General features: G+C 36.2%; 1 protein-coding gene across 3 annotated transcripts; it reads left to right on the top strand.

The window, feature by feature from the left end:
- Positions 1–880: 880 nt before the first annotated feature.
- On the top strand, positions 881–23,506 carry LOC120633626 (skin secretory protein xP2-like). Of its 3 annotated transcripts, none has more exons than XM_039903891.1 (3): positions 881–951; positions 21,663–21,852; positions 22,669–23,506. In XM_039903891.1, exons 2-3 carry the CDS (start codon positions 21,684–21,686, stop codon positions 22,923–22,925), a joined length of 426 nt encoding a protein of 141 aa, XP_039759825.1. In that variant the 5' UTR covers positions 881–951; positions 21,663–21,683; the 3' UTR covers positions 22,926–23,506. The 3 variants fall into 3 exon arrangements, with proteins under 3 accessions (XP_039759825.1, XP_039759826.1, XP_039759827.1); XM_039903892.1 differs by lacking the exon at positions 881–951 and adding an exon at positions 999–1,095; XM_039903893.1 differs by lacking the exon at positions 881–951 and adding an exon at positions 999–1,106.
- The last annotated feature ends 3,879 nt before the right edge of the window (positions 23,507–27,385 follow it).

Below are 27,385 nucleotides of genomic sequence, written 5' to 3'. Positions count from 1 at the left end.
TTAAATGGTTTGATGAATCGTTCACGATGACGACTATAAGTTACTGCCAGCCATCTATTATACCTGTGTGGAATTGTCTAAGGCCCTAAAAGTAAAAAAGTAAACATTTAGGTGGGTACCTTTTTACTTTTAATTATATAGTACTCGATACAAAAACCCTACAACACTTGAACTCATTTATGCTCGGAAACAAAGGTTTAATTAAATTTTTTTTGTTAATTATTAAGAATGATACTAGCACTTATTACAACAAAAGTTTTACTTTACTTATGATTTAATTGTTTTTGGTAAAAGTAGCGATTAAATTAAGCCAAAAAAAAACTCAAAATTTTGAACGAATTAAATTTAACTGGAACTATCTAGTTTTTTGCAGATTATTAAATAATGTTGCCCGATATTTAAAAAAAACTACTTAACAGTTGTAGTAACAATAAAAATGTGACGGAAGTTGAGCGAATCTTCTATTTTCTGATAATTATATAACTATACTACTCTAAGGTGTACTGCATCCTTTTGTCTTTGCTATTGCTCATTTTAGTTGGATTATCAGGGCTGTCATTGTTAGCAGATATTTTATGCTAAGAAACAGTTTAAGGCTTCACTGGTGAAACTGTGGCATAGTGTAGAATTACAGAATTTTCAAAAAAAATTAAAATTACTCTGAAAATAATTTCAAGGCCAAAATCCCTTTTCGCTCATAAACTAAATTTCCCGTGATTCTGAGGTCTAAATTGAAAGGTTATCATAATGTTTTTCACAACGTCTTTCATCATCCTCAGCTAAACATAAGCTGAACATTAAAAAAATTTCAATTGAACATTTCATGACAGGTATGTATTAGTACAATTTATGCCAAACGCGTTGCAACACTGAAAACGTCATTCAAACGTCGCTTTCGCATTCATTCACAAATCAAATTCATTCTTTCAAAAAGAAGAAGACGAATTGGTGGTGAGTAATTCTTTTTCTTATAAAAATCACTTTAAAACTGAACAAAACTATTGTCGTGTGCCCTGTGTCGTGTATTTTGGTTAACGAAGTGTATTTTGTTATTTTGCTGTGTTGTGTGCCATGTTCCATGAGGAAATTAACAGGGTTGGTAAGAAGTTAGTAGATCGCAAGCCGTTATTTTTCAAGATAGTAAGGTCAATGTGCTCTGTACAAGCGTTGTATGGGCGGATTTTGCATATTTGCGAATAAACCGCAAAATTGGGGATTATTCTTTGCCTATAATGCGAAAAACCGTTAGGCTGGGTTACATGCGACCCGTTCTTTCGTTGGCCATTATGCACAGTTACTTAGTCATAGTATAATTGCGGCTTTCCTTCTTTGTTAAAGTATTTTGTGAGCTCTTAGACAGTCAGTGGCCTTATTTCATCGTTACATCTTTTAGGCATGGTAATTTTTTTACTATGAGGTTGGATAACTTTGTTTTTCGACGAAAAATGAGTGTTTATTAAAAAAAAAGTCTGTGTGATAAAAGAACATTCCATATTTAAAATAATTAAATTAAATTTTCCATTGACTGCCATAATCACACGTTTAAAATGCAGTGTTAATCAACTTGACTGTAACAGATCATTAACTAAGTCTAGGAAATTATACTGGTTTGATCAGACTTCTTTCACGCAGCATCAGGGTAAAAGATTGATTTTGTTGCATAATTTGTATTCTTTTAGTGGCTGCAATACTGATTGCTGAAAGGATGTTTAATCTATTTGCACAAATATGGGTACATGAAAACAGTAGTCGGCACACAGTTTATGATAACATAAATCAGGTCATAAAATGGAAAAATCCTCCTCCTGTACTATTTAAGAAATGAACAGTAGGAACACAGAATAATGAACAAAAAGAAACCTCATCCAGACATTATGGTATGCAGTGCATTGTGTCTATAAAACAGTGAAAACATACTCACTTCACAACCAAACTTCTCACACCTGCTGAAAGTTGGTAGCTTACAAACTTTCCCCATTTTATGGTAAACCTTTACAACTTTAGAGGTAAAATAATTACTGTCAACTGCTAAATGGATTGATGTGACTAACTGCCAATTTGAAAAACACTACCAAAGTGTGGTGGTTTTTGCTTTCAATATTAGTTTTCTACACTGAATCTGTATGTTATTTTGTTGGGTAGAAAGTGCTTTGGTCTGCTCTTCATGAAAATGATTAGTAATACCTTCCAACCTTGTAGGGTATGAATTGAAAGCAAAATAGAAAAATCCCTGTCGGTGAAACTTGGTAGTAATAAGTTATGGTTATTCTGACCCACAAATCTTACTTATTACAATATAACGGTGACAATCACCTTGCAATATCCAAAATACATGTAATGTTTTATTAGAAGAGATTTTATTGCAATCATCGGGCTCTGCCTTATAATGTCCCACTGCTGGGCAAAGACAAAGGAGTGCTTTGACCTTCACTCTGTTTCAATGCAGCTTGTTGGGCTGTAACAATTGTTAATTCATGCTCTCCTAATGCAAAGTGGTAGTGAATAAAGCAATAACTTTAACTATGTACAGTATTCAATTCTAAGACCATAAAAATAGTGGTAACTTGGATTAGCTTAGCATAAAAATATTTGTTGTTAATATTACAGTAATGTAGGTCAGGCACTCAACATAAAATTGTGTACCCTTAACTTTATCTTTTATCAAATATAATAACGTGCTATCAACACTTGAAAATGAATGACTAATAGGGCTTGTACAAAAAATTTTATACACTTCATGTAAGTATTTTACAAACTTGCCTTGTGGTGGCAGCAGACCACACCTTGTCCAACTGGTGTTGTAAGAGGCAACTAAGTTGATATAAAAGATAACAGGCCAGCCACATCCTCTGTGCTACAACTAATATCTTCTGCAATAATCAACTTGTGTGCCCAACATCGTTAACTAGGCTACAGCCCAGTAGCAAGTCTGTGCTTGACTGGATACATTGTATAGCTATATCATTGGCTGAAGTGGTGTGACCCTAGAGATGTAAGGACTTGGGCCTTACTTTTGGGGGTCTTTGTTCAAATCTCAGCATGCAAAGCTAACGTTTTTAAGATATGTGTTTTATGCATTTATAAAATCACTTGCTTTAATGGTGAAAGAAAATTTTTTGAGGATACTTGCATGCCTGATAGTTCTACATGATTTTCTCAATGGTGTGTGAAGTCCAACAATCAGCACTGGGCCAGAGTGGTGTTGGCTTAACCCCTTCTCATTGTTGCCTGTGAGTTATCTATAATGTTTTCCATGCCCTGTAGTGGGCCGGTAATGGGTTGATACGATAATGACGATGGGCCACAGGGCCAGACCAGAATGAGAAGGGCTATAGACTACCATGCCAGTCTAGTGCAGTTTCAAAGTCTAAGTCTAATATTTCTTTATTAAAATAGGCACATAGATGGCACTTTTGATGCGATGACATGTAAAATATGACAAAGAAGTGAGTTGATGGCGATAACTAATTTCGTCAACTTCATACTAAAGCTACGAGGGTTCCAAACGCGCCCTGGTCTAAGAATAAGCCTACAACAAAGGTAGCCGGTTGTTTTTTTTTTGTTATCACCATCCCACATGGTCATTTGAAAGTAATTTTTTGATGGTAGACTTCACACGTCCTTGAGAATATTATAGAGAACTTTTAGGCATTCAGGTTTGCTAACGATGTTTTCCTCCGCAATTAAAATTAGAGGTATTTAACTTGAAAAGTTACAATGTGATCGGGTTCTAACTCATCCCACCCCCGAACGTGAACCGATGTAGTAACAATTATGCCCGTTTTCACTATCGAACGTGAATCGTAGAAAACAAAAGTTTCACCAAAACATAGTGAAGAAGTTAGGCGCAGTCTAAAGTTTCGACACCGATTCACCAGATCGTAAAGTTTAGGGGATAGATAAAGTGACATTTGACTAGATAAAAAAATAAAACAAAATTTGATGAAATGCAACTCTATTACTAGGTATTTCCTTCGACTAGACGTTACTTACTAAGGCTGGCTTTGCTTTTCGACGTTAGTGAAAATGTGCTTAGAAGTCATAAATATATCCTAACAGTAAAAGATGCTAAAAATGCAAAAAAGGAATTTCTATATCTAGTAGTAAAGGGGTGAAACGGGTCGGTAGGTTATAAGAAAGTCATATAATTTACAAATTGTACGCGGAAGAAGGCGCGGTTAGATGTTAATACATAATGATATACATTCTCTTCAGTCCATGTTATTACCTGAGTAATATAAATAAATTATACCTATATGGAATATAGATTGCTTCGTATGTCTGGTCACCTTCACATCGCCGTATTAGCTAAGATAATCAGTCAGTCTAGCGTATTTCCTCACTCGATCGTAATTCGATAGCATACTATATGTACTTACTATGTTGTTCAGCTCACCGTTTAGCGAATATATGGCTTTGGTATGACATATATATACATTTTTGTTGCTTGAGCCTTGTTTCACGCAGAAACGGAGCAACATACTCACTTAATTTTGTTGCATAGATATGAATTTCTTTTTACACTGAAAGTTAGTCATTGACTGCAATCTCTTCTGCTGTTGATGCAATCTAAGATGGTAACGGGCTAACATTTTAAGAGTATAGCAGTTATATTAAAGCCATACCCTAAGCGGTTTCCACGCAACATCGGACCGGAACGATAAAACGCTTAGCGGCACGTCTTTATCGGTAGGTTGGTAACTATCCACGGCGGAAGCAAAATCCCACCAGGATGAATGTTGCGGCAGTTGGTTTCTTAGGTCGCTTTTGCTTTCGTACATAAACTTTGTAATTATAACAGTAATAAGAAAGTTAGTCGCTCGTATATTATTCGTCCACTCAGTATTTCTATTGGATGTTTTTAATTATTGCAAGTTCAGATTAATTAAAAGATTAAAACACAGATTAATAAAAAGATAAATGAACAAGGGTCAATAATTTATCAGCAAAAGTAATATGAAATGACCTGCTAAGTGTTTTGTCAAAGCTTTTAGCAGGTAATTTCATATTATTTTTGTTGAGAAGTTATTAACCTTTGTTCAGTTATCTTTTGTCGATAGGGTGATAACCAGCCACAGCCGAAGTTTTCGACCGGACCAGAGAAATTTTAGAAATTATAAATTCTCAAATCGTCTCTTCCGGGTATCCAACCCGGGGTCTCTCTTTATAAGAACGCAACGCTCACCACTGCCAAATGTCGTCAAAACCATTAAACTATTAAGAATGAGATGGGCAGAGCATGAGAGCACCAAAGAGGTTTATGGAGGGCATGGAGGGGCGTATAGGCCGAGGACGACCTTGGGGTCGGTGAAGTGATGGTGTTAAGAGGGATATGAGGGTTTTGGGAAAGAAGCAGCTTTTCTGACCGCCTCAAATGGAGAAATGGGCTTGATCTAACCAAGGCCCATCCAGGGCTGTAAAGCTTTGACGATGATGATGATTCTCACCTATGCACCAGGTAGTTCGTCAAATTAGTAAACAAGTGCTGTGTAATTAGTAATGACTAGAGGGGGCAGACAGGAAAAAACAATACCTAAGTAATCAGGTTTATTATGTGGATATTTTTAGACGTATTTATGTCGGTGCTAAAAATAAATCTAATTAAAATTGGTAAACCCGAAAGATTAGCTGGCTTAGCGGCCGAGTCTAGATAGTTCCAGTGTAGTCTATCAAATGCAAATTATAAGAGGTAAGTCTGTAGTAGGGTTGGCACATATTTTGGAGGAAATAATAGTATTTTAGTATATATTAATATTTTTTAGATTAGAGAATTTTGTTAGTTTGTATCAAATAACCTTCGATAGATTTTAAAGATTTTAATCATTACATCGCCAAAAGAAAGGTAAACTATCAAGAAGTAAATAGGATATAATTAATGGGAAAAAAAATTGAGATCCTTAAGAAAGTTACAATAATGTAACTAAAGAAGGAATATTTTACCTATTCAATTAATTACGTGCGCTGAGAAAACTATTGATGATACATGAAAATTATGTATTACATGATATTTAATCTAACTATAATAGTGTGTTTTGTATTCTAAAATTTTATTAAATACGTAGCCGGTAGAAACAAACGTAAGTTACATCGCTCGAAGTTAGAATCCCGGTATCAATTTTTATTCAAATAAATAGTTTTATTATCAAGTGTAGTTATGAAACAGTAAAATACTTTTTAATTAGTTCCAATCGGAAATTGGAATCAGAATTAAGTCTGATAGGAAGTAGCATAATATAATGGTTTGTATTGCGTGAAATTTAAATTATAAGTAAGAGCTTATGAAAAATATATAACTTTAACTAAACTGAATGCATCGCTCCTTTTGATTGTACTTTTACTGTCGAAACAAAAATCTGGCGAAACGAAATTCCCACAAAACAAAAATCTGGCGAAACGAAATTCTGTCGAAACGATAATCGACTCTCAAGCCCTGAGCGACTAGTGGTAGTTATAGATAAACTTTTTATGGACAGACTACTCGAATAAACATTATATTGATTTCATTTGTTTTAATTGGGTTCGTATGAATCGTTCCTGTCTCTATAAGGCCTAGCTCACGTTCGACGCCCTTGTTGAATAAAGATATGTTGTGTTATATGACTGATTGTTTTAATATTGCATACGCCACCATGTTGGTAAACGTTTCCGTTTGTATCGCTCGGCGGACAGGGTTGTCACTCGTGCTGATATTTAGATCTACCGGTTTGCTGAAGATCGGTCGCGTTCTTTATTACTGAAACATTCCTATCTTCTGATGCTTTCTCTGTTCGGGGTCGACCCTCCAGTCTTAGAACTTTAAAAAAGCCTCTGATGTACTCATTCCGTTATTACTGAAACTTTCTAGTAGTTTCTATCTTCTTTTTTGATAAAGATAAATTGTTCAGAAACGCGATAGGTTGTCTAGATATTTTTTTACAGGCATTTTACTGAAAATTTACGTAAATCTCCGAAACCGGGTCATGATGTATGAAAATGACATTTAAAATAACGTGGATGTTAGTTTAAGCTTCATGTTTCATGTACTTCTTCTGTTCCTGAGCCGTTTTCGCACCTGGTTGGTCTGAAACCGTCCATTGTTTCATGTACTCATGGACAGTGGCGTGCACTTCGTACATGCACAAAAGCACTGCCTACACTAAAATTTATTTATAACTCTTATTAGAAGAGGTTTTTTGCCGTTTTGTGCAATTTTCCTGTTGTATGCATACCCTGGTAAGAAACCCAGTGCAGGCCACTGCTCATGGACCGCTCGATTCCAATTGAAACTAAGCCAATGATTTTGGCAACCCTGCGGAGCTGCGAGTTAATTCCCGCGGACGCATCGGACCGATTCCGATAGAAATTGCAATGCGTATTGTGATGACGCGGGAGTGCCGACCGTTGCAAGTGTCCGTTGCGGTCAGCGAGACAATAGCGTTATTCGTTTGGTCCAATAAGCTCGGAGAAACTCGCTCCTTTTCGTGTTCGACGTATGGATGAAGAGTTATTGTGATTAAACAAAAAAATACAAGTTAAAACCAATGACTGCAATCTTAGCTGGTGGTCTTAGAATTATTGCTTACCCCTAATCGGATTCTACGCGACATCGTACCGGAACGCTAAATCGCTTAACGTCTTTGTCGGTAAATAAACTAGCCACGGCGAAAGCCACCAGACCAGACCAGACCAGAGAAAATTCAGAAATTATAAATTCCACATTGCCTCCGCCGGTAATCAAACCTGAAGGCCACTCTGACAGTGAGGACATCAGGCATCGAAGGTTTCTAGAATTCTAACCTTACAATTTTTAATCATTATTATTCTAATACAAAGCGTTATAGTCTTTACCCCACCTGTTCGAAGAACAAAGTTCTATCTCCGGTGCGCACCTCTTAATTTTTCGGTGTTATGTGCGTTTTAAGCAATTGAATATAACCATTAACTGTGAAAGCAAATAGTACGCCTGAGATTTCCCTATAATGTTTTCGAAGCATGTGAACAGTGGCGTGCATAGGGTTTTTGACCAGGGTATGCATAAAGCAGGTATATGGCATAAAATGGAAATTATGACTTATATAAAATAATTTGGGTATGCAGTGCTTTTGCGATTGTATGGAGTGCACGCCACTGCATGTGAAATATAGCTATCAATCCGCACTTGGCCAGCGTAGACTATGGCCTGAACCTTACTCATTCTGAGAAGAGACCCTCAAGGAGTAAGGTTCAGGCAGTGCTCTACAATAAAACAAAATATTACAATGAAAAATTAAAATTAATGCATTGAAATTATAAAATAAAACATGATGATGAAGATGCATTTTTAAACATATCATAATGCTGTGTTCTGTTCTGAACACGTTATGCTCATATTATTTATTTATTATCAATTAATTAGTACGGACAAATCCATTTACACTAATTACATTGTTATTCTCATTATATGTATGAACTACAAGAACAAAGTTTTTTTTTTTAAATTAGGGTACAAAAATTGATAAGTGAGAAACACTAATAATAATGCTCACAACAATAAAAAGAAAAACAAACAAAAAATGAATAGAAACAAAAATAAGACATAAATAAATTAAATAAAAACAAGGTAGGTAGTCAGTTAAATTATGGGCGTGGTTGCCGGTCTAATTACTGGCTCGTGAGGCTGAACGCCCAGTGACGTGCACTGGGTTTCTTACCAGGGTATGCATACAGCAGGAAAATGGCAAAAAACGTCAAAATCCTACTTCTATACGAGCTATATTTAAATTTTAGCGTAAGCAGTGCTTTTGTGCATGTATGAAATGCACGCCACTGTCAACACCTGTACCCAAAATGGATGGACCGAGGGCGGGATGTTGCAGGAAGTGGCTATTTGCTTACCCTGAGACTTGTTGCTCTGCTTTTAGGCGAATGGTTTTCTGTTTTATTATTACTATCCTCTTACTATTACTATCCAAACAGGTGACATCACTCACTTAAACGTTTGCTTTGTCTGCATCACACTTAACAAAATGTAGTGGATTAAAAAAAGTAGGGCATTTTTTATACATACTCAGGGAGAAGGGTGTATAACAAACACCTCTTTGTTTGCTTATCTGTGTATGTGTCATGGATGGAGCGACTTGAGTACGGGCTATTTTTAATTTGAAGCTTTTAAACGCGATGTTTCTTAACTTAGCTATGTTCGTATCCGTTACAGTGATATAATTACATAGACGGATACACACACACAAAAAGCAGTTAAACATATATTTTTTTACAGTTATTATAGTTTTTCACAAATCCTGTAAGAACTGTTTGTTTTCTGGGATTAAAAGTCTACTCTAACTAACTCTACTTTAAGTAACCCAAAATATTGGAAGAAATAAAGATTGGCTCATTAGGGCGTGAAGGTAGGACAAACATTGTTTGTTTGTCCTACCTTCACCACTTTCCACTTTCGCATTTATGAAATTAGTAAGTATTGTCGGACCATGCAGATGGCCCACCTGATGGTAAGTGGAAAAGCATCGCCTATAAAAAGCGCATCAATTTCAGGGCATGCGACGTGCCGTCCTATGTCCATAAACCTGAGACGTAGGTGTTAAGCCTCATGAGCCTGTAACACAGAATTCAGAACGTACAGAAACCCGTACACGACAAATATTAGAGCATCAAAAACCACTACACTTTAGTAGTGTTTCTCGAACAGGCGGTTAGTTAATTCCATCCATTTAGCAGTGGACAGTAATTATTTTAGCTCTAATGCGCTAAACCTGAACGATAAAGTATTTTTGTGTCGGGTTTATTTGTTTACTAGCTGTTGCCCGCGACTTCGTCTGCGTTTGATTTTGTTTGATGTGGCGTTCAATTTTAGTTGTAGTACTAAAAAAATTTAAAGTATTCAGTATCGCTAAGCCTTAAATGAGGGACTACACAAAGTTTAGGAAAAATTAAACACATAATATAACCTCAATAGTACAAAAATAATTATTTAGATCGGTTATAATTTGTCGGAGTTATGGTGTAAAATCGTCAAACACTCCCCTCTCCCAAAGGAACTGAGTTTAATGTCAGGATGAAAAGTATCCTATATACTTCTAATACTTCCAAGAATATGTGTACAAAGTTTCATGAGGATCGGTTAAGTAGTTTTTGCGTGAAAGCGTAAACAAACTTACATTGACATTTATAATATTAGTAGGGATTTATACACTTTATTTGTACACCACTCAGAAAAACGAGAAAAAAAATAACAAACACACGAAGAATGAATCAGGATACAAAAGGCGGCCTTATCGCTAAGTAGCGATCTTAGGATTAGGAAAACTAAAAAGACTTATATAATGGATAAGGCGTGAATTTTGCTCTGAAGTCTCGATTTTGTGATGCTTTCTATAAATTTCTAATAATGTAGCACCGTAATCATTTACGATTACCAATTAATTTTAACGTTTCAGCTTTATCTGTAGCTCACTTTCACACTTTTCAATAACTAACAATACGCTCGATAGACCGTATTAGCGTATCGAAACTGCACCGTCATTGCAAAATGGACAATATATCACTCGTTTTAGAGTTGCAAATTTCGGGACAACTTATACAAACGTTCCGCCAAAAGTAGCAGCTGTATACGAGCAGACGAATATGAGCTTTAAAAAAACTAGGATAAGTTATATTTTACCCGGAAGTATATTCGGTTCGATACTCGAATAGAACTCTTATGATTGCGTACGTACTAATCTTTGACTAAGGGTCTATCTTTGTGTCATAAGTCCCCCTCTAGGGCAAAGGGCAGACACAATGCTTCTCCATTTCGATCCGTATGTAACCAAGCGCTTACTCTCTCCAGTAGGGTATATGTATAGAAAAAATGCGAGTAACCGGTAGAGATCATTATCTCATGTCTCGCATGCTAGCCCTTTAGCACGGCTAACATAGGTAGGTAGGAGAAAAAAAACCCCTGACAAGATATACAATGTATGTATTCACCTGCTAAAGCACGGCAAAAGGCAAAAGCAGAAATTTACCCCAGTTTATTACAGTTACATATGTTGCAATTTTAAGCTTTGTCGAATTTAATTAAAGGTTTTAAAAAATATATGTACAACGTGTAAATAAAAACCGAAATATAACTTCACAGTCTATGGAGGTACAATCTGTCTCAGAGACTTATCTGTGAAACCGAAACGCTAATTGTTTTCGAGTAAACCACACCCATAGTTTGTACTGAAAGAAATCAGATACAGCCCCATCATCACATGCAAAATTTAAATCAAGTGACTTTAGGTGCGCGTCGCGTACCGTAGGTACTATGCCCGTGTTGGTCTTTTATCTTCAATAGGGTTGTCATAAGTAAACAATTGTGTTTTAAATTATTTTGTATGGAACAATAAATATGCTATTTTTATTTAATATTTTTACAAAGATATTCCTTATGACTTATACTTATGCACCGTTCAACGGTATTTCGTAATTCGTTGCATATAGCGTATGTCCGCGACTTCAGTCTGCAATTTTTTTGGGTTTTTTTTAACCGTTATTTTTTCTGGGAACGTCCTTGCCCAGATTCTAAGCATAATTTAGGCTAGATTAGTTTATCTGGGAAGCCTTTCATAGCTGTTTGCATTAAATTCAGAGAAAATAGGGTGCAACACGGTCTGCGTAAATAAAGCTTAGAAAAACCATGGATAAACATACTAGTACTTGTAAATTACAACAATCCTACTTAGTATATATTAAGTAGGATTGTTGGAATTTATTAAAAAATGATAAAGTCAATTGTCAATAAAGTCAATAGTAGGACGTTAATAATAACGTCCTGCTGCTGGGAGCATTTACCCACAATGATTCTCCAACGCGGGTAGGTGGGGCGTTAAGTCGACAGCACAAACCAAGCTAGGTTCGATACGGAAAAAAGTAACTGTTCTATTACTCACATTAATGAGAAATGTTTTGCTTCATTATGAGTCAACGCACCTATTCGTAACAATAATGTTTTTATTGCTCAACTGTGACTAAAAGGGGTGTTGTTTTACATTACGCATAACGTAGTCTCACTAGTCACTCTGCCGCGATAACAACTGGTTTAAGACTTATTTCTTAACTATAGTCTACACTCATTGCGTATGGCTGCCCGCAAACACGTCAATTTGACTGTCAGTATTCTGCATATACATGTATGGCAGCGGTGATAGCGCATTGGGTAGGAGCTCGACTTCACACTCGGGGGCCGAGTTCGAATCCCAGTACGCACCTCTAACTTTTCCAAGTTATGTGCGTTTTGAGTAATTAAAATATTACTTGCTTCAACGGTGAAGGAAAACATTGTTTGGAAACTTGTTTGCCTGAGAGATCTACATAATGTTCTCAAAGGCGTGTGGAGTCCACCAATCCGCATTAAGCTAGCGTGGTCGACTAAGGCCTTAACCTCTACCCATTGTGGGAAGGAGACCCGTGCTCTGTAGTTGGATGGTAATGGGTCGTTATGATGACGATGATTCAGCATATGACCAATCATATTGCCTGTCGAAGAGTTGAAGTATTGGCAAACAATATTGCAAGTGTGCAGGTAGCCTGTGCCTACTATTGGTATACTAATACCCGTTTACACTAAACCTGGGCATGGCCTAAATGGAATGCCTAACTTTGAAATGCAATGTCTGTAGAAAAATAGCATTTCACCAACTCTTAGGTGTAACTATTGGTGAGCGTATGGTGCGTGCTTAGGAATCTCCTTAGATTAGGAGTTACTTATTTAGGCATTGCCTTGTTCAACGTTAGTGTAGTGTAGTGTAGTTAAAATGTCTTTATTCATGCAGGCCTATCAGGCACTTATGAAGCATTCATACATATATGTTAATTAATTGTAAGAGGATGTGGATAACTTCGTTCGCCAACTTAAACCTAAAGCTACGAGGGTTCCAAACGCGCCCTGGTCTAAGAAAATCCTACAACAAACTTAGTCGGGTATTTTTTTTTATCACCATCTCACAGTCAATTAATAAGCTATGAAGTTAAAGCGTCATCAAAATACTACTATAACAGTCCACTGCCGGACAAAAGGCGTCTTCCAACGGGAGGCACTTTAGGCCGATACAAAATTACCCGATAGTTAGTATTTTCCGTTACAAACAGAGTTCAATATGGCTTAAATCCGCTAATAATTCTTGGAGGAAACTGATGCGTCTCAAATAAAAGGTGCTCCATTAAAATCCGAACAAAAAACACAAAGCGGTTGGCTCGACCCGCCAGATGGTAATGCCACTGTGTACCGCGCAGACATAACTGTAGTTGACTTGATGATAATCTTTACATATCCATCGCCGTGCCGTATTAAAGATGGCGGACGGTTATTTATATCTATTGGATCATTAAGATATTTGTTAAATACATTTTTTATCCTATACAAGTTAACCCTTGACTGCAATCTCACCTGGTGGCATGTGATGATGCATTCTAAAATGATAGCGGGCTAGGGGTTACGGGGTATGGTAGTAATACACCTTATCGCTTTCTACGTGACATCACACCGGAACACACATAATGTTTATTTCCAAAAAAATCTTAAGTCTAAACAATATAGTAAAAGGTTTTCTTATTTTATTTATTTATTTATACTCTTTATTTGTACACCACTCAGAAAAACGAGACAAAAAAAAAGAACAAACACATGAAGAATGAAGCAGGATACAAAAGGCGGCCTTATCGCTAAGTAGCGATCTCTGCCAGGCAACCTTAGGATTAGGAAAACTAAAAAGAAAACGAATAGGTGTTATAGGGTGCCGCATCGATAAAACCTTAAATAATTTAGTACGAGCGTCTGAAGCTTCAGAAATTATAAATTCCCAAATTGCCCCTGCTGGGAATCGAACCCGGGTCCACCTAGTTAAATTTACAGCGCTCACCGTTGCGCACATTTTTAACCAACTTTGATGAATAAAGAAGACGCTATGTGTATGTTATTGCATTGTATGTTTGGGTATAACTATGTATCCCAGGTGTCTATCCATTCACATAGTAGAGGGAATTAGAGTATTGACCCACCACTCTGTTTCAATGCGAGTTGGCGGCACTCGATAAGTTTAATATCTCATATTACTGATAATATAACCGGTACTGACGTGAATTTCCTGGCACCTGACACTAAAAATTTCTTAAATGGAATACTCAATAACCTAAAATTACTGGCCCGATCCGGAATTCGAACTTAGAAATAAAAATATGTTTAAAACCTCTTTATTTTGGCGTATTAGAGCAAATTAACTATTCACTTTCTACATTTTATTCAACACTGAAGCTTTCATAAATTAACAATGTACACCGCTTGGTCTTAATTCGAAGAATTAATTATAATTAACTAGGAGGAATTAACTGTTGCCAGGAACTTCTTCCGTTTTTTTCGCTTTATGAATATTCTCGGGAAACGAACAGTTCACACGAATGAAATGAAAAGTAAAACCATAACAATTATTTTAACTTCAAATTTAAACCCACTATGGAGGGTAAAATTACTTAATCTCGATTTTTTTTTTGGACATACCAATGCATAAGTTTAAAGAATATTTTAAAACACATTTATTACAGCGAGGCTACTATACAATTAATTAATTTCTTTATGACAAGGTAGCTTGGAAGCCCGGTTCGGCATTCATCTCTCACAAGATAGAAAAATTAATGTTAAATTGAAAAATGTAAAATGTTAACAGTTGATGGTGAAAAAGAGTAACTGCTGAGTTTCTTGCCGGCTTTTTCTCGGTAGAATCTGCCTTCCGAACCAATGGTAGAGTCACTACAAACAGACAGACTAGACGTTTCAAAAGTGCCTAAGTACTTGAAATACATTAATTTTGATTATTTTTTCGAATTTTTCGAATTAGTGAATACCAATAACTTAAAGGGAGGTTCCCTTTATTAGTTTTAAATGACAATGTTAGATGATGATAACAAAAAAAAAATCGTTTTAGTTTGTTGTGGTTCTTAGGCGAGCTTGGAACCCTCGTAGCTTTAGTTTTAAGTTGACGAATTTAGTTATCGCTAACAACTCACTTCTATGTCATATTTTACATGTTGCATCAAAAGTGGCATCTATTTGAATAAAGAAATATTTGACTTTGTTAAACAGAACTCTAATCCTATCTTCAACTCTTATTAACCAGTTTAGGGGTAGGTTTTCGTAATAAAAACTAGCCATGTTTAATCCCCTGCCAACCTTTGAAAGTTCCTTCAAAAAAGGTCCAGTCCTTTCAGAAATTACTCTGAAAAAGTTATTACGGACAAACAAACATTTTTATAAACTGTTTTATATTTATCATATATACTTTCTATGCAAACATGCAATTAAATTGATATTATAATAATTAATTATTTATGACCATCCGTACGTATCTGTGCTGTGCTTCCGTTCTTTCTCTCATTGTTATCTCGCGTTATCATCGTGGCTTTCACTGTGCCGGTCGAAATGCGATAAGCAATAAGTTATGGCCTGTATAATGTTACTCGCCTATCCATAAAACATGATAGCTACACGAACATCTTTATGTGGCTGTGATAATATCTTTTTAAGCTTTTCTACCGCTGCTACCTCAGTGGGCAGGAGTTCGACTTTACTTTCGGGGAGCCGAGCTCGACGCACGCATCAATCAGCACTGGTCCAGCGTGGTGGACTACAGCCTTAACCCCTTCTCATTTTGGGAGGAGACCCCTGTAGTGGGCCGGTAGTGAGTTGATATGATGAAGGTTTTTTACTCCTAAGTTCAAACATCTAATGAGGAAAGTTGATTCTCTTAGTTGCGATGTTCGATCACAGCTTGCGAGAAACACTAACCTATGAACTAAAATTAATTTTATGATTGTTTGCATTTTTAACTCTATTATAAGCGAACATTCCAGCATTTCGACAATGAAACTTATAGATTTGTTGGTGATTCTCATGATATCGCAGGCGTTTACGATTTTACTGTCGATCTGAATGTCTAAAGGCGCGGTCTGCATACTTCTGGGCAGAGACAAAATAGACGCCGTATTCATCCCTCCCATAGCCCTTAGTCCAGCAGCGATTTGATACGGGCTATTGATGTTGCTTTTTTACTATGAATATATACTAAGTCTCGACAGCCAAACAGGCAGGGACATGTCTACTTTTATTTAGGGAATCAATCTGGGGATTACCAAAGGGGGTTAAGAGTAAGAGTTATTTTTTCAAAAGAGAATAGTCAGGTTGTAGTTTTGACATTTTGTCTTGTAAGGCACATGAAAAATAATCAAAAGACTATAGTAACAATTTAACAGACTTTCGTCAGTTTTTAAGGACTTAGACCCGGATTGATCCGAGTGAATCTATTTGTATATTGTATAAGTTGTGTTATTATTAGAGTTATGTATATCACAAGTGTAATAAAACTTGTATTAAACCACTTGTAAAATGATTGCTAGTTAAAAGTTTGAAACTTAATTGTAAGACGATGGTCGTACTTGATTTTATTTTTATCTCCTCTTGATCTTTTATGGCCGCTACTTCGGGAGCTTAGGCGCGCTTTAAAAAGCACATGTTTAGTATACATGATTTTGTTTAATATTATTTGTACTCTCGGGCGATACACATAGGTCCCCGTAACTTAATGCGAAGACATCTAAGAAGCTTAACTTGTATGATTTCGTATGAATATCTAGTAGTAGTAGTATTGATCGATGATTTCAGCCAAGGGGATGTTAATATAAACGTAGAACAGGTGTGTTCAAAAGCCGAAGCCCAATTACGGAGAAAATATTTTTTTATTATATCAAAACTGTCATATCCGCGATATTAGATATATTGTGTCGTCAAATAGCGATTTGAAGAATACTTGGATCGCTAAGAGGAATCCAACGTGAAAGAAAAGTGGAATATCTATACATACATAGACTGTTTACACACCTCATGCATTTGCAACAAAGTTTATAACAAAAAAAATGTTTTGGTTAATTGTAAATCTAATAACAGAAAAAATCTAGTTTTAGCTACAATGAGGGAATTTTTCGAATATGTAAGATAATGGCGGGAGAGAAAATGCTATGATAGAGCGCTAATCTTTTCGTTTCGAAAATATAATTCAAAAATGTTCTGTGTACAAGTAGGCCCATAGGTGGCACTTTTGATGCGTACATTACAAGAGAACACGGTAGTGAGATGATGGCGATAACCATATTCGTAAACTTAAAACCAAAGCTACGAAGGTTCCAAACGCATCCTGGTCTAAAAAGCCCACAACAAACTTAGCCGGATGTTTGTTTTTTTTGTTAACACTATCTCACATTGTCAATACTACATTTTGAGGTGTGTCACCATTGTTGCAAACTAGCAACATTATACCCTGTACTCGGGTAAAAATGTAACGTGAGTTACTTACACAAAAAAAGCAAAGCAATAGGGGGTGTTTGCTAAATAAATTACTCTTTCCAATAAGTGTACAGGTAGTTTGTTGGAAAAAGTAATTTAGTCTGAAGCCTCTTCGATGTTACATTATGAAGGGTTGTCACCCTTCCGCGTTTGATGTAACGCGGTGCGAAAAACCCATGTTGGTATCATTTTGTAAATCCATATGTTTCGTTTTGTGGCTCTGCGTGCACGGTGCATTGCACCTGTCGATGCTATTCGAGGAATAGGTGCGACTAGTGTCACCAAACGTGCAGTTTTGTTGCGGATACGTCATAATTTGAATGGCGTCTTCTATTATATTCTGTTTTCAAATTTATAATGATAATTGATTGTTCAGTGGTTTCAACTCTGAATTTCTAAACAGTTGAAAAAATAGATTAACCATTGCTATAATTCGCAAGTGTGTCTGTTTATTTGTAACCTATGCTATTGATAAAATTGAAAACATGTAGTGTTCCGGCCCAAGGTATTAGGACGTCCCGGGCTAGGGCATTAAGCGGCCTAAGACATTGGGATCACCAATTCTTAGTTTAGTGTACATTGCAGTGTATTTCCGTCAGGCGTCGACTTACTTTTCGTAATGTTCACTTGGAGCCAGTTCAAATGTCATTGCACTCCAATCCATTGCAATCCACACTATTAAAGTAACGAATGTCATAAGTTAGTCTTTTATTTGCCACAATGTATGCCTAAACATACACGTAGGTATAGTTTGCATCCTTGAGTTAGTTATTAGATAAAATTTATTCTGGAATTCTCTTGTAATGCACGTGTTAGGAAATAGGGAATTACAGCACTTTATCTATGATAAACCCGATGATTATATTAAATATATCAACAAATAATAGTTTGTATACTCATTGATAATGTATTGAAAATAGAATAAAGGACTTTAGTAAACTGTCAAACAAAAGTATAGGATCTATGGCGGGAGACGCGAGTTTGACAAGTTAGATTGGCGGCAAAAGAAAAGTGAGGACGGATTTAAATTAATGAATTGAGAATAGAAGATTAAGTAAAGTATTGTGGATAGAACGTTACAAATTGGGAATAGATGATTTATAATGGAAACGACATACTTAACGAAATATTGTTGTGGCAAAACAAGAGTCGTATATACTGGTGATGGAGTTGAGATAAGTTGTTAAAAGTTGTTGGTACTATGGTTGTACCTGATGTAGCATCAGATAAGTATATCTCTTATATCCTTTGGGTTATTCAGGTATCATATATGGAGCCCTAGCATTATTTCATACAGATAGCTTATGTAGCATACGTTGCTCTATACAAACAATTTGTTTCAAAAGTCCTGATGTTATAAGTGATAATAGTAGTTATGTTTGACCTGTCTTATATGTCTTGTATCAAAGGGCCTAGCGTTATAACATATGATAATGTTGTAATTGTGTTTATAAGTCTTGTTTTAATTGATTGAATAAAAGAGCAACGGTAGAGTTTCTTGCCAGTGGTCTTCTCTGCCGAAGACAGCATTCCGAACTGGTAGTAGAGTCATTTGAAGGTAATAAGTAATATGAATTATAGAGAAGCCTAATATACAGTATTAGAGTCAGTCTAGTTGTTTTATTTCACTCCTTGGGAAGTCAGGTTTATAGAGTACAGACCCACAACACTGCTCTAAAGCAGGTTGGTGGGCTTTAATGATGTCTTTTATAAAATGAATACTTTAATATAAGAAACTAGGTATTTAGCTTCAATAATACTGTTAATTAATGAAAGATCTAAGTGCCATCCTGAACATTGTGGGTATTGAAGTGAATATCTGAATACCCCTTCCTTCCATTCTCTATATTTTTTAGCACACGCATCAAAATCTATTGAATTGGGCCTACTTGAATAAAAATATATTTTTGACTTTGACTTTGTTTAACGTTTCCGTAGGCTTCAAAATAGATAACCTTTGTACAGCTTCGCAGCGAAGCCTTTTAAAAACGGAAGTTAGCGTGGATAACATCTAGTATCTACCTTATAAATAATTCGTACATATAAATACTTCCTGTTTCCTAATTTAATCCAAATTTACTTTGATTAAAAAGATTTTTTTCTAGTCATTTTGTGTTCTTTGAAGTGGATTGATGAGTTGTTTACGGTTGACCGCCATCCTATTGTCTTGGGTATGCCTTATGCATGATACATTTTTACAATCAAAATGTCTAGACACATTCCGAGCGTCACAATGTTTCGTCTAGCCACCTCCTTTTTCAACGACCTCCCTGGCGAAGCGGTGAGCGCTGTGGTTTTAAGTGAGGTGAGGTGAGTGGTCTGGTAGGAGGCTTCGGCCGTATCTAGTTACCACCCAACCGACACAAGATGTGCCGCTAAGGATACGATAGGAACCGATTGCGGTTATGGGTTGGTATGGAGAATATTAGATACAAAAACCAACATGAACTCGTTGTGCAGTTTACTAGGCTACATATAATTGCTAAGTCATTCAAGGGAAATTGTATATTATATTATAATAAATTATCGAATGAAATCTGTCAGATGTCTCTCAATAACTTCGAAGTTTATTTGAACCGTAACTTTACAGAAAAATCCTTTTATAATGTTAAGGACTACTTTAACGGTAAAAATTCTTGGATATGAATAGCTCTAACTTCATAGCTTAATATTAATTTATTGTGAGATGGTGATAACAAAAAAAATACCTGGCTAAGTTTGTTGTGAGCTCTTCTTAGACCAGGGCGCGTTTGGAATCCTTTTAGCTTTAGGTTTAAGCTGGCGAACGTAGTTATCACCAGCCCCTTACAATAATGTAAACATACCTATATATATGTATGAACGCTTCATAAGTAAGAATTTTTGAATAATTTCCATAATCCTAATAGTTATCCCGTTACCATTTTAGACTGCATAATCATTTACCAGCAGGTCAGATTGCAGTCAAGGGCTAACTTGTAAACGAATTAAAAAAGCCATTTTTAAAGTTATACCAAATTGTGCCTTCTTGTTGTATTTCGACGGCCGATTGGCGCAGTGGGCGGTGACCCAGCTTTCTGAATCCAAGGCCGTGGGTTAAATTTCCGTAACTGGAAAATGTTTGTGTTACGAACATGAATGTTTATATTATAAGTACACATTATTGTTTATAATTCATAAAAAAAAAAAATTCATTATACTTTGGGGCTAGATTGCGATGCGTGTATTTTCGTAGTATATTTATTTGTTATGTTTATATCTTTGTAACTACTTTGGTGAAAAATACTTGTCGGACTTTCCCTTTTGCGATGCTTTTATTGTCACCCCATGCCAAACCCTCCCGGCTAGCTAATTGGCAGGATCAATATGGCCCGTCTGTTGGCAGCATGTATACCTGCGGAAGGGTCGAGTAGTTTGTGGTTTGGAAACAACGTTAGGTACGTTGTTAGTCAAATTACACTAGTTAAGAGTGTACCTTTGTAGTGAATTCCTAAGTATGCTTGTGGGTTTTTACTTTTTACACGCAGCGCGGGTTAAACGGGTCTTTGGTCTGGTGGGATGCTTCGGCCGTGGCTAGTTACTACCGACAAAGACGTGCCGCTTAGCGTTTCAGCGTTCCGGTACGATGTCGGTCGTGTCGCTTTATAATGGTACTAGCGGATCCCAGCGCCATCTGTCGGGCTGATTTGTGAATCTAAACCATCCAGGGTGCCACCCAAACCCATACCGAAAAATTCATTCAAAACGGTCCAGCCATCTAGGAGGAGTTCAGTGACATACACACGCACACAAGAAATATATATATAAAGATATGTTTGATATATTCGCCTTACCCCTAATAGGTTAGCCCGTTACCATGTTTAAAATTCAATAAAATCAAAATTAATTTATTTAAATTAGACCTAGTTTATAAGTAATACTTAAACTGCATCATCACTTAGCTTGCCATTGTAGTTAACAGCTAAATTTTAGTGGAATTAAAAAAAAAGATATTTGGCCTTCGATTATGGCCTCATACTTTTCGGATTCTTCCACACAACGTACCTATTAGGCAAATTACACTAGGTAAGGTCGCGTACCTTTGTAGTGAAGCCGCACCCACAAACAACAACTTTCACGCAGCGATATGTTAACGTGTTGTTTGCTTAGAGATTTAAAACAGCGTTTTAGTAAAAACGTGTTAATACACGACCGTTCTGTTTTTTGCAATCATTTGCCTTAGATTGTAACAGTTCACTGCTGGACTAACAGCCTCTTCCCACCGGGATGTTTTGGGACAAACTAAAAACACACCTTTGCTCTATTTATATTATAGAGTGTGTAAGGATTAATATTATATTCATTTTGTTTCCAGATTTGAAAATTAAACTTGAGAATGACTTCCACATCTTTCAACGTTGGCATCGGTGACGGGTCGCGGCTGTCCAGCCGGGTGCTTCGCCCTCCAGGCGGTGGCCACACCGACATCTTCGGCGGAGAGCCCGAACCCCCCAGGGCAGGCGGGAGGCGTCCTGCGCCCTCGGTCCTCGCCAACATGGCACAAGGTATGAAGCAACCATTATGACCTTCATACACGGTAGTTGTATACTAGTATAGGCAGGGGACGAAAATTATATCCCCTGACATGGGATAAAATTAACGTGTCCCCCTACCAAAGCACGGCAAGGCAACAGGGAAAAGGAGAAGTTCACCCCCGTTAAATATTTATTATCATCTTCACCATCATATCAGTTTTATTAGATTCTAATCAGTCAAACTTTTGGATTGACTTTATTATCATATCAATGACTACCTAAATGGAAAATTATTATAATTATAGACATTCATGAATTCATTTTATTTATTAAGTATTAATCTGATATTTTCATTTTCTTTTTTTTGTGTTTTTACTTTTAATTAATTATTTAAATGTGACTTGTTATTTAATGTAGAAAATTTATATAATAATTAACGAATAATTTTTGCACGCCAATCTTGGCAGGATATGTGATACTTATAAAATTTAATTAACACCTATGTAAACATTGCATGTACCATATTCAAGCAAAATAAATGATCATATCAACCCATTACCCACCACCACTATAGGCCACAGATCTCCTTTCACATTGACCCGTTGATGTGATAGTGATGGACACGTATTAAATGTTTTCTATGTCAAATAACTTCAAGAAAGCTTTTCACGTGTATGATCCCACTTCTGCTAGTCAAATACACTTATGTATGAAGAGTATAAAATGTTTTTCACGTATCCAATTACTCCCAAAGAAGCTTTTGACGTGTTGGATGATCACACTTCTGCGTGTGAAATATGCTTAAGTATGACGAGTATTAAATGTTTTCCTCGTATCAAATTACAGGTCAAGGGGACGAGCCGGCGAAGCCTACTAACGGCGCAGACGCCCCGACCCAAAACGGGCAGGCCAGTGAACCCCAGCCTGCTCCGGCCACCCCTCAAGTAACCCCTACCGCTCCCACTGCCCCATCAGCTCCATCTGCTCCTACAGAGGTGAAATCTGAAAGCCCCAAAGCCGTAACCCCTACGGAAACCTCCAAACCTGATGCCCCCAAACGCGTGCGCGTGCCCCCAGGCGGATTCTCCTCGGGTCTCTGGTAAGGCGCTGGTACATTAATTCTTTGGGACCAGATTTTCCGTTGGCGTCTTGTAAGGTTTTTTTGATGCTCGGTGCATTAATATGTTTACATTTATAGTTATTATTATTATTGACATATTGTTGTACTTATATTCATTGCACTATGTTACTAATTGTTCTCTACATATAATCTGGGAAGCTCTCTTAAGTTTGTCATATTGTTGTACATGTTGGAAAACGATTCGGTAAATCCAGGCGTGCATTTATTGTATGGAGGGTTGAAATTAATTGTTGCAGGGTACGAAGTGACAAAGACATTACATTGACGTCTCACATTGCATTCTAACGCACTCTTAAGTGTTTCAAGAATAAACGGAAGATTTTTAAAATACATACAACCAGCTGTTATCTGGCCCTTACGGTTTTTTACAAATCCCATAAGAGTTTGTATTTCTGGATAAAAATATCCAGAAATACAAACAGCCAGCCATAGTAGCCTATGTTACTCTACTCTCAGTCATATCCACTAACTCGGTGCCGAAAATCAAGTAGATTGGTTGCTTAAAGTAGAAGGACAAACTAACACATTTTCGCATTTGTAATAGTAGTAACATGAATGAATGAATAAATGAATACACCACAGAAAAAATACAACCGAATTAAGAACCTTCCTCCTTTTTTTGAAGTCGGTTAATAGTACAATTTGGTGGCCTTATCGCTACATAGCGTTTTCCACATAATGTTAGTGAGAGTAGAATTTCAATGGTAATCGCGACTTTGATGCTTTGGTAATAAAAACACAAACTCCTACCGAAAGTTAAAAAAAAAACACTATATTATTTTGACTGCGTTCGGATGTTCTTGTGAGATTTCATTAGTAATGTTATTTTAACTGCAAATTTGCATTTATCTTGCAGTTGTAATGTTGTTTATACTATGAAGAATGTCATGATATTTTTTAAAGACGAGATAGTCTTATTATTTTATTCTCTGGTTTAAAGGTAGGATGTACCGAAAACTTGGCTAATGATGGTATTCGAAATTTGTTTAATTTTAAAGATTAAGACACCCCGTTGAGTACTTCTTTTTTACGCTAACGTACAGCTACGTCTGTCAAATTAAATCTGGAAAATACACGCGCCACGAATGTTGAACTAAGATGGCGCTGACTCCGTAGGTATTAACATCGGCAACATAGATGACAGCTGCGATTTAATTGTACTGCATCGAAGAGGCACGTTTTTTAAACACCGATAAAGTATAATGTCATTGTAAAACAGACTTATTAGGCCTTGATTTAAAGCCTATTTAATCTTAACATATCTATAACAAGAACCCCTTGTGGAAATATAGTCAAATAACAATCGGTAGTACTGGATTTAAGACTTTCAAACGTGGACTTCTAAGTCTATTTTTCTTTGATTACACTTTATAGATGTCCGGAGTACACTTGCGTACAAAAGGTAGTTTCAACTTTCGTGGTGCGTACTAATTACTAAACCAAACTGGCCTCCTAGTATGGCCACCAAGAAAGATTTCTCGGGGTGGTCATGCTTGGGCATGCTCAATATACTTAGAATTCGTTGTGTGTACACATATTAATGTGCTCGTTCGCGTAATTTGTAACTGGTCCCCGGCTTAGCGTGGTTCGCTTCAGCCAGTCAAAACACACAGACTAGAGGTGAAAGATAGACGGAGCGCGAACTAACGCGTTGGTATAAGTGAAGCCAGTTTCCATTTAGTCAGCGTATAAACTAATTAATATATTCATCTAAGAGCAGGTTATGTATATACATGGAGGTTGTTCGCATGTTAGGATTGATGATGCATTGTTGGACAGCGTTCTAAATATGATTAAGCATTATATTATGGTCCGAAGTTCGAATTTTGATAAAATTTGGCCAGTATTCTGTGAATTCTGATAATCGACATGACATAAGGATTGAAGCCTTGCCCACAGAGACCTCAAACCAGTATCCAAAAACCAGTAAAAATAAAGTATCTAGTAAATATGATTGTATACTGTTCCAAAAAGGCAGTTCTATTAGTTTTTTAAATTTGGTTTTTCTTCAAATACCTACTTCGGGCAGCTTCAGTATTCTCTTGTCTATGGCGCATGCGTCACTGGTACTAGGGCCGCATAGCTTAGGTGGGAGTTAACGCTTTCTTCAAGAGCTGTTTTATTTATTAGCCTATTGCTATCTTTCGTCTTTCTTTTACATCCAGTCTGTGTATAATTGGTAATTTAATTCCTCGCAAAAGGTATTTTACATTTATATTTACTCAAATGTATTTCTTCTGTATATTTATTTACGCAATTTTAAGAAGGAGTAATTTTTATTATTTTAATAAAATAATTAACATGTATTCGTCACACGGTTTCGCTTGTGTCAAAGGCAGTTTTGCAGCCAAACTATTGGATTTGTATGATATACGGTCACAAAGTAGGTTTTACGAATTTTTCTATTTAGGCTTTATAGGAGTTTTCGCGGACTTTGTCGGGCGTACCAAGTTGCCTTCTTGGGTTATGGGAAATAAATTGTAGCAAATTGTAAGAATATGATTGAATTTAATATTGTTTATTAATTATTTATTAAAGAAATATCATAAACGTAATAAAAAACACCAAACTATAACATCGTATAACTTAATTCTCTATTTAAGGGATACTTTAAAAAAAAAATATCTTCTTTTTTAAATATGTAACGTTTCATGTATTTGAACTGGGCGTACTTTTGACAGAGTCAGTATTGCTTGGTTTTGAAACGGATATTTTAAATCTTTGCAAATCAATTTTCCTGTCTTTTTCTAACTAAAAAGGTATTTGGTACTCCCGAACCGGTCAACTTTGTTATTTCTGTCATTTATTTCGCTGAAAGAGCTTAGGCATAATAACTTGATTGAAAATATGCTTCTAGAACTTGTATTTCATATAGGGTTCACTTGGAAGAGGCGGAAAAATCTGGTTTCATATTATAAGGGGAAACCTATTTTTACGCGAGCCGATAAACCAAAATGCTGAAAAGTTTCACTGCTGGGTTAAAGACTTTCCTTTTCATAACTGGAATTTAATTTGAGCTTTGACCCACCACGCTTCTAAAGTAAATAAGGGATGGCCAGCCTGCGTATTGTCTGGTGGGAGGCTTCAGCCGTCGCCACCATGCCGGCAAAGACGTATCGCGTAGCTAATAAGCGTTCCGGTAGGATCGTAGAAACAGATTAGGGGTATGGGCTTAAAAAACTGCTATACCCCTAACACGTTAGCCAGCTACCATATACTGCATCATCACTTACCATCAGGTGACTTTACAGACAAGTGCTAACTTCTAATGGATCGCAATAAATCTATACTGCGATTAGATTAGAGCACACGGCTCGTGTTAAAAGTATATTTCCGCCTTTAAGTTATGATATAGGAAATGGAAATGTTAAGAATTGTATGAACCTCGAATGGAAGCTTATAAAGTTGTGATTTTAAGTGGCATTGGATTTTGAATCTGTTTGTAACTCGACTGACATATTGTGCCTATTGAAAAGTACTTAAAAAAATAATTGTAGCATTTTCGCCGTTTTTTATATTATATGTTTTTCTATGCCTGCGCAGGCAAACGCGATTATGTATATTAAATAATGACAATTGTATTTTTATATGAATTAAAATGCAATAAACATTACATTGAGTGTTTTATTTCTGATACCGATTCGCGAATAATTTATTGACTTTTATATTATATTATATTTATTGATATGATATGATAGATACAATACCTACTTATTAGGTAGCGTAAGCTTAAAAGAATCTATGCTGTTGGCATAAATAGAAATGTCAGGAAACTATTAATTTAGCTATCTGGAGATCTTGGCCAAAAGTAATTGAAAAGTCTGTCCACATCCCAGAGCTAATATTAAAGAATTGTACTAGCACATATTGGTAATCCAAAAAAAAAATACCATACTAACATTTTACTCACTATAAAGTTGTTACTAAACAGTCAGTAGAGTTTATTCAAAACTCGCTTTGAATCGATGTTTTTTTATATTGTATGTAATTCTATTATAGGTGTAAACTTAATTACTGGAGCGACATTATCACAAAGTTTTAAAGCAAGGGGACTTTAAAACTTCGTAATTATGTCAATAACAAAATAATAAAGATAAAAAAAAAAGATACTCATTCCAAAATAGAGCACTAGCTAGCGGTTCGGTAGGGTAAAGTACAGTCAACGATTCTAAGTAGATTCATAAGTAGGTATATTTTATGCCGACCAGTAGGGATAAAATTGACGTTTCCACCTGCCTAAGGACGGGACGGAATATGCGTGCGTCCATACTCAAGAGTTCTGGGTAGGAGTTTCTGTTACTGGAGTTCGCTAAAATTAAAACAAAACTTATTACATTTCATTAATAAATTTTTATGTTTAAATTGACAGTAAGTGATTTTTTTGGCATATCAGACTGTCAAATAAAAAAATAAACTAAAATG

This window comes from Pararge aegeria, chromosome 22 (genome assembly GCF_905163445.1).
Source record: "Pararge aegeria chromosome 22, ilParAegt1.1, whole genome shotgun sequence".
Taxonomy (NCBI): domain Eukaryota; kingdom Metazoa; phylum Arthropoda; class Insecta; order Lepidoptera; family Nymphalidae; genus Pararge; species Pararge aegeria.
Note: the sequence above shows the minus strand (reverse complement) of the source record. Positions and strands in the feature narration are given on the sequence as shown.

Excerpts from the sequence above, each read along its gene's own strand:
- LOC120633626 (XM_039903891.1), top strand. The coding sequence starts at position 21,684 with ATGACTTCCACATCTTTCAACGTTGGCATCGGTGACGGGTCGCGGCTG. Across the intron at positions 21,853-22,668 it reads CCTCGCCAACATGGCACAAG|GTCAAGGGGACGAGCCGGCG; the intron begins GTATGAAGCAAC and ends ATCAAATTACAG.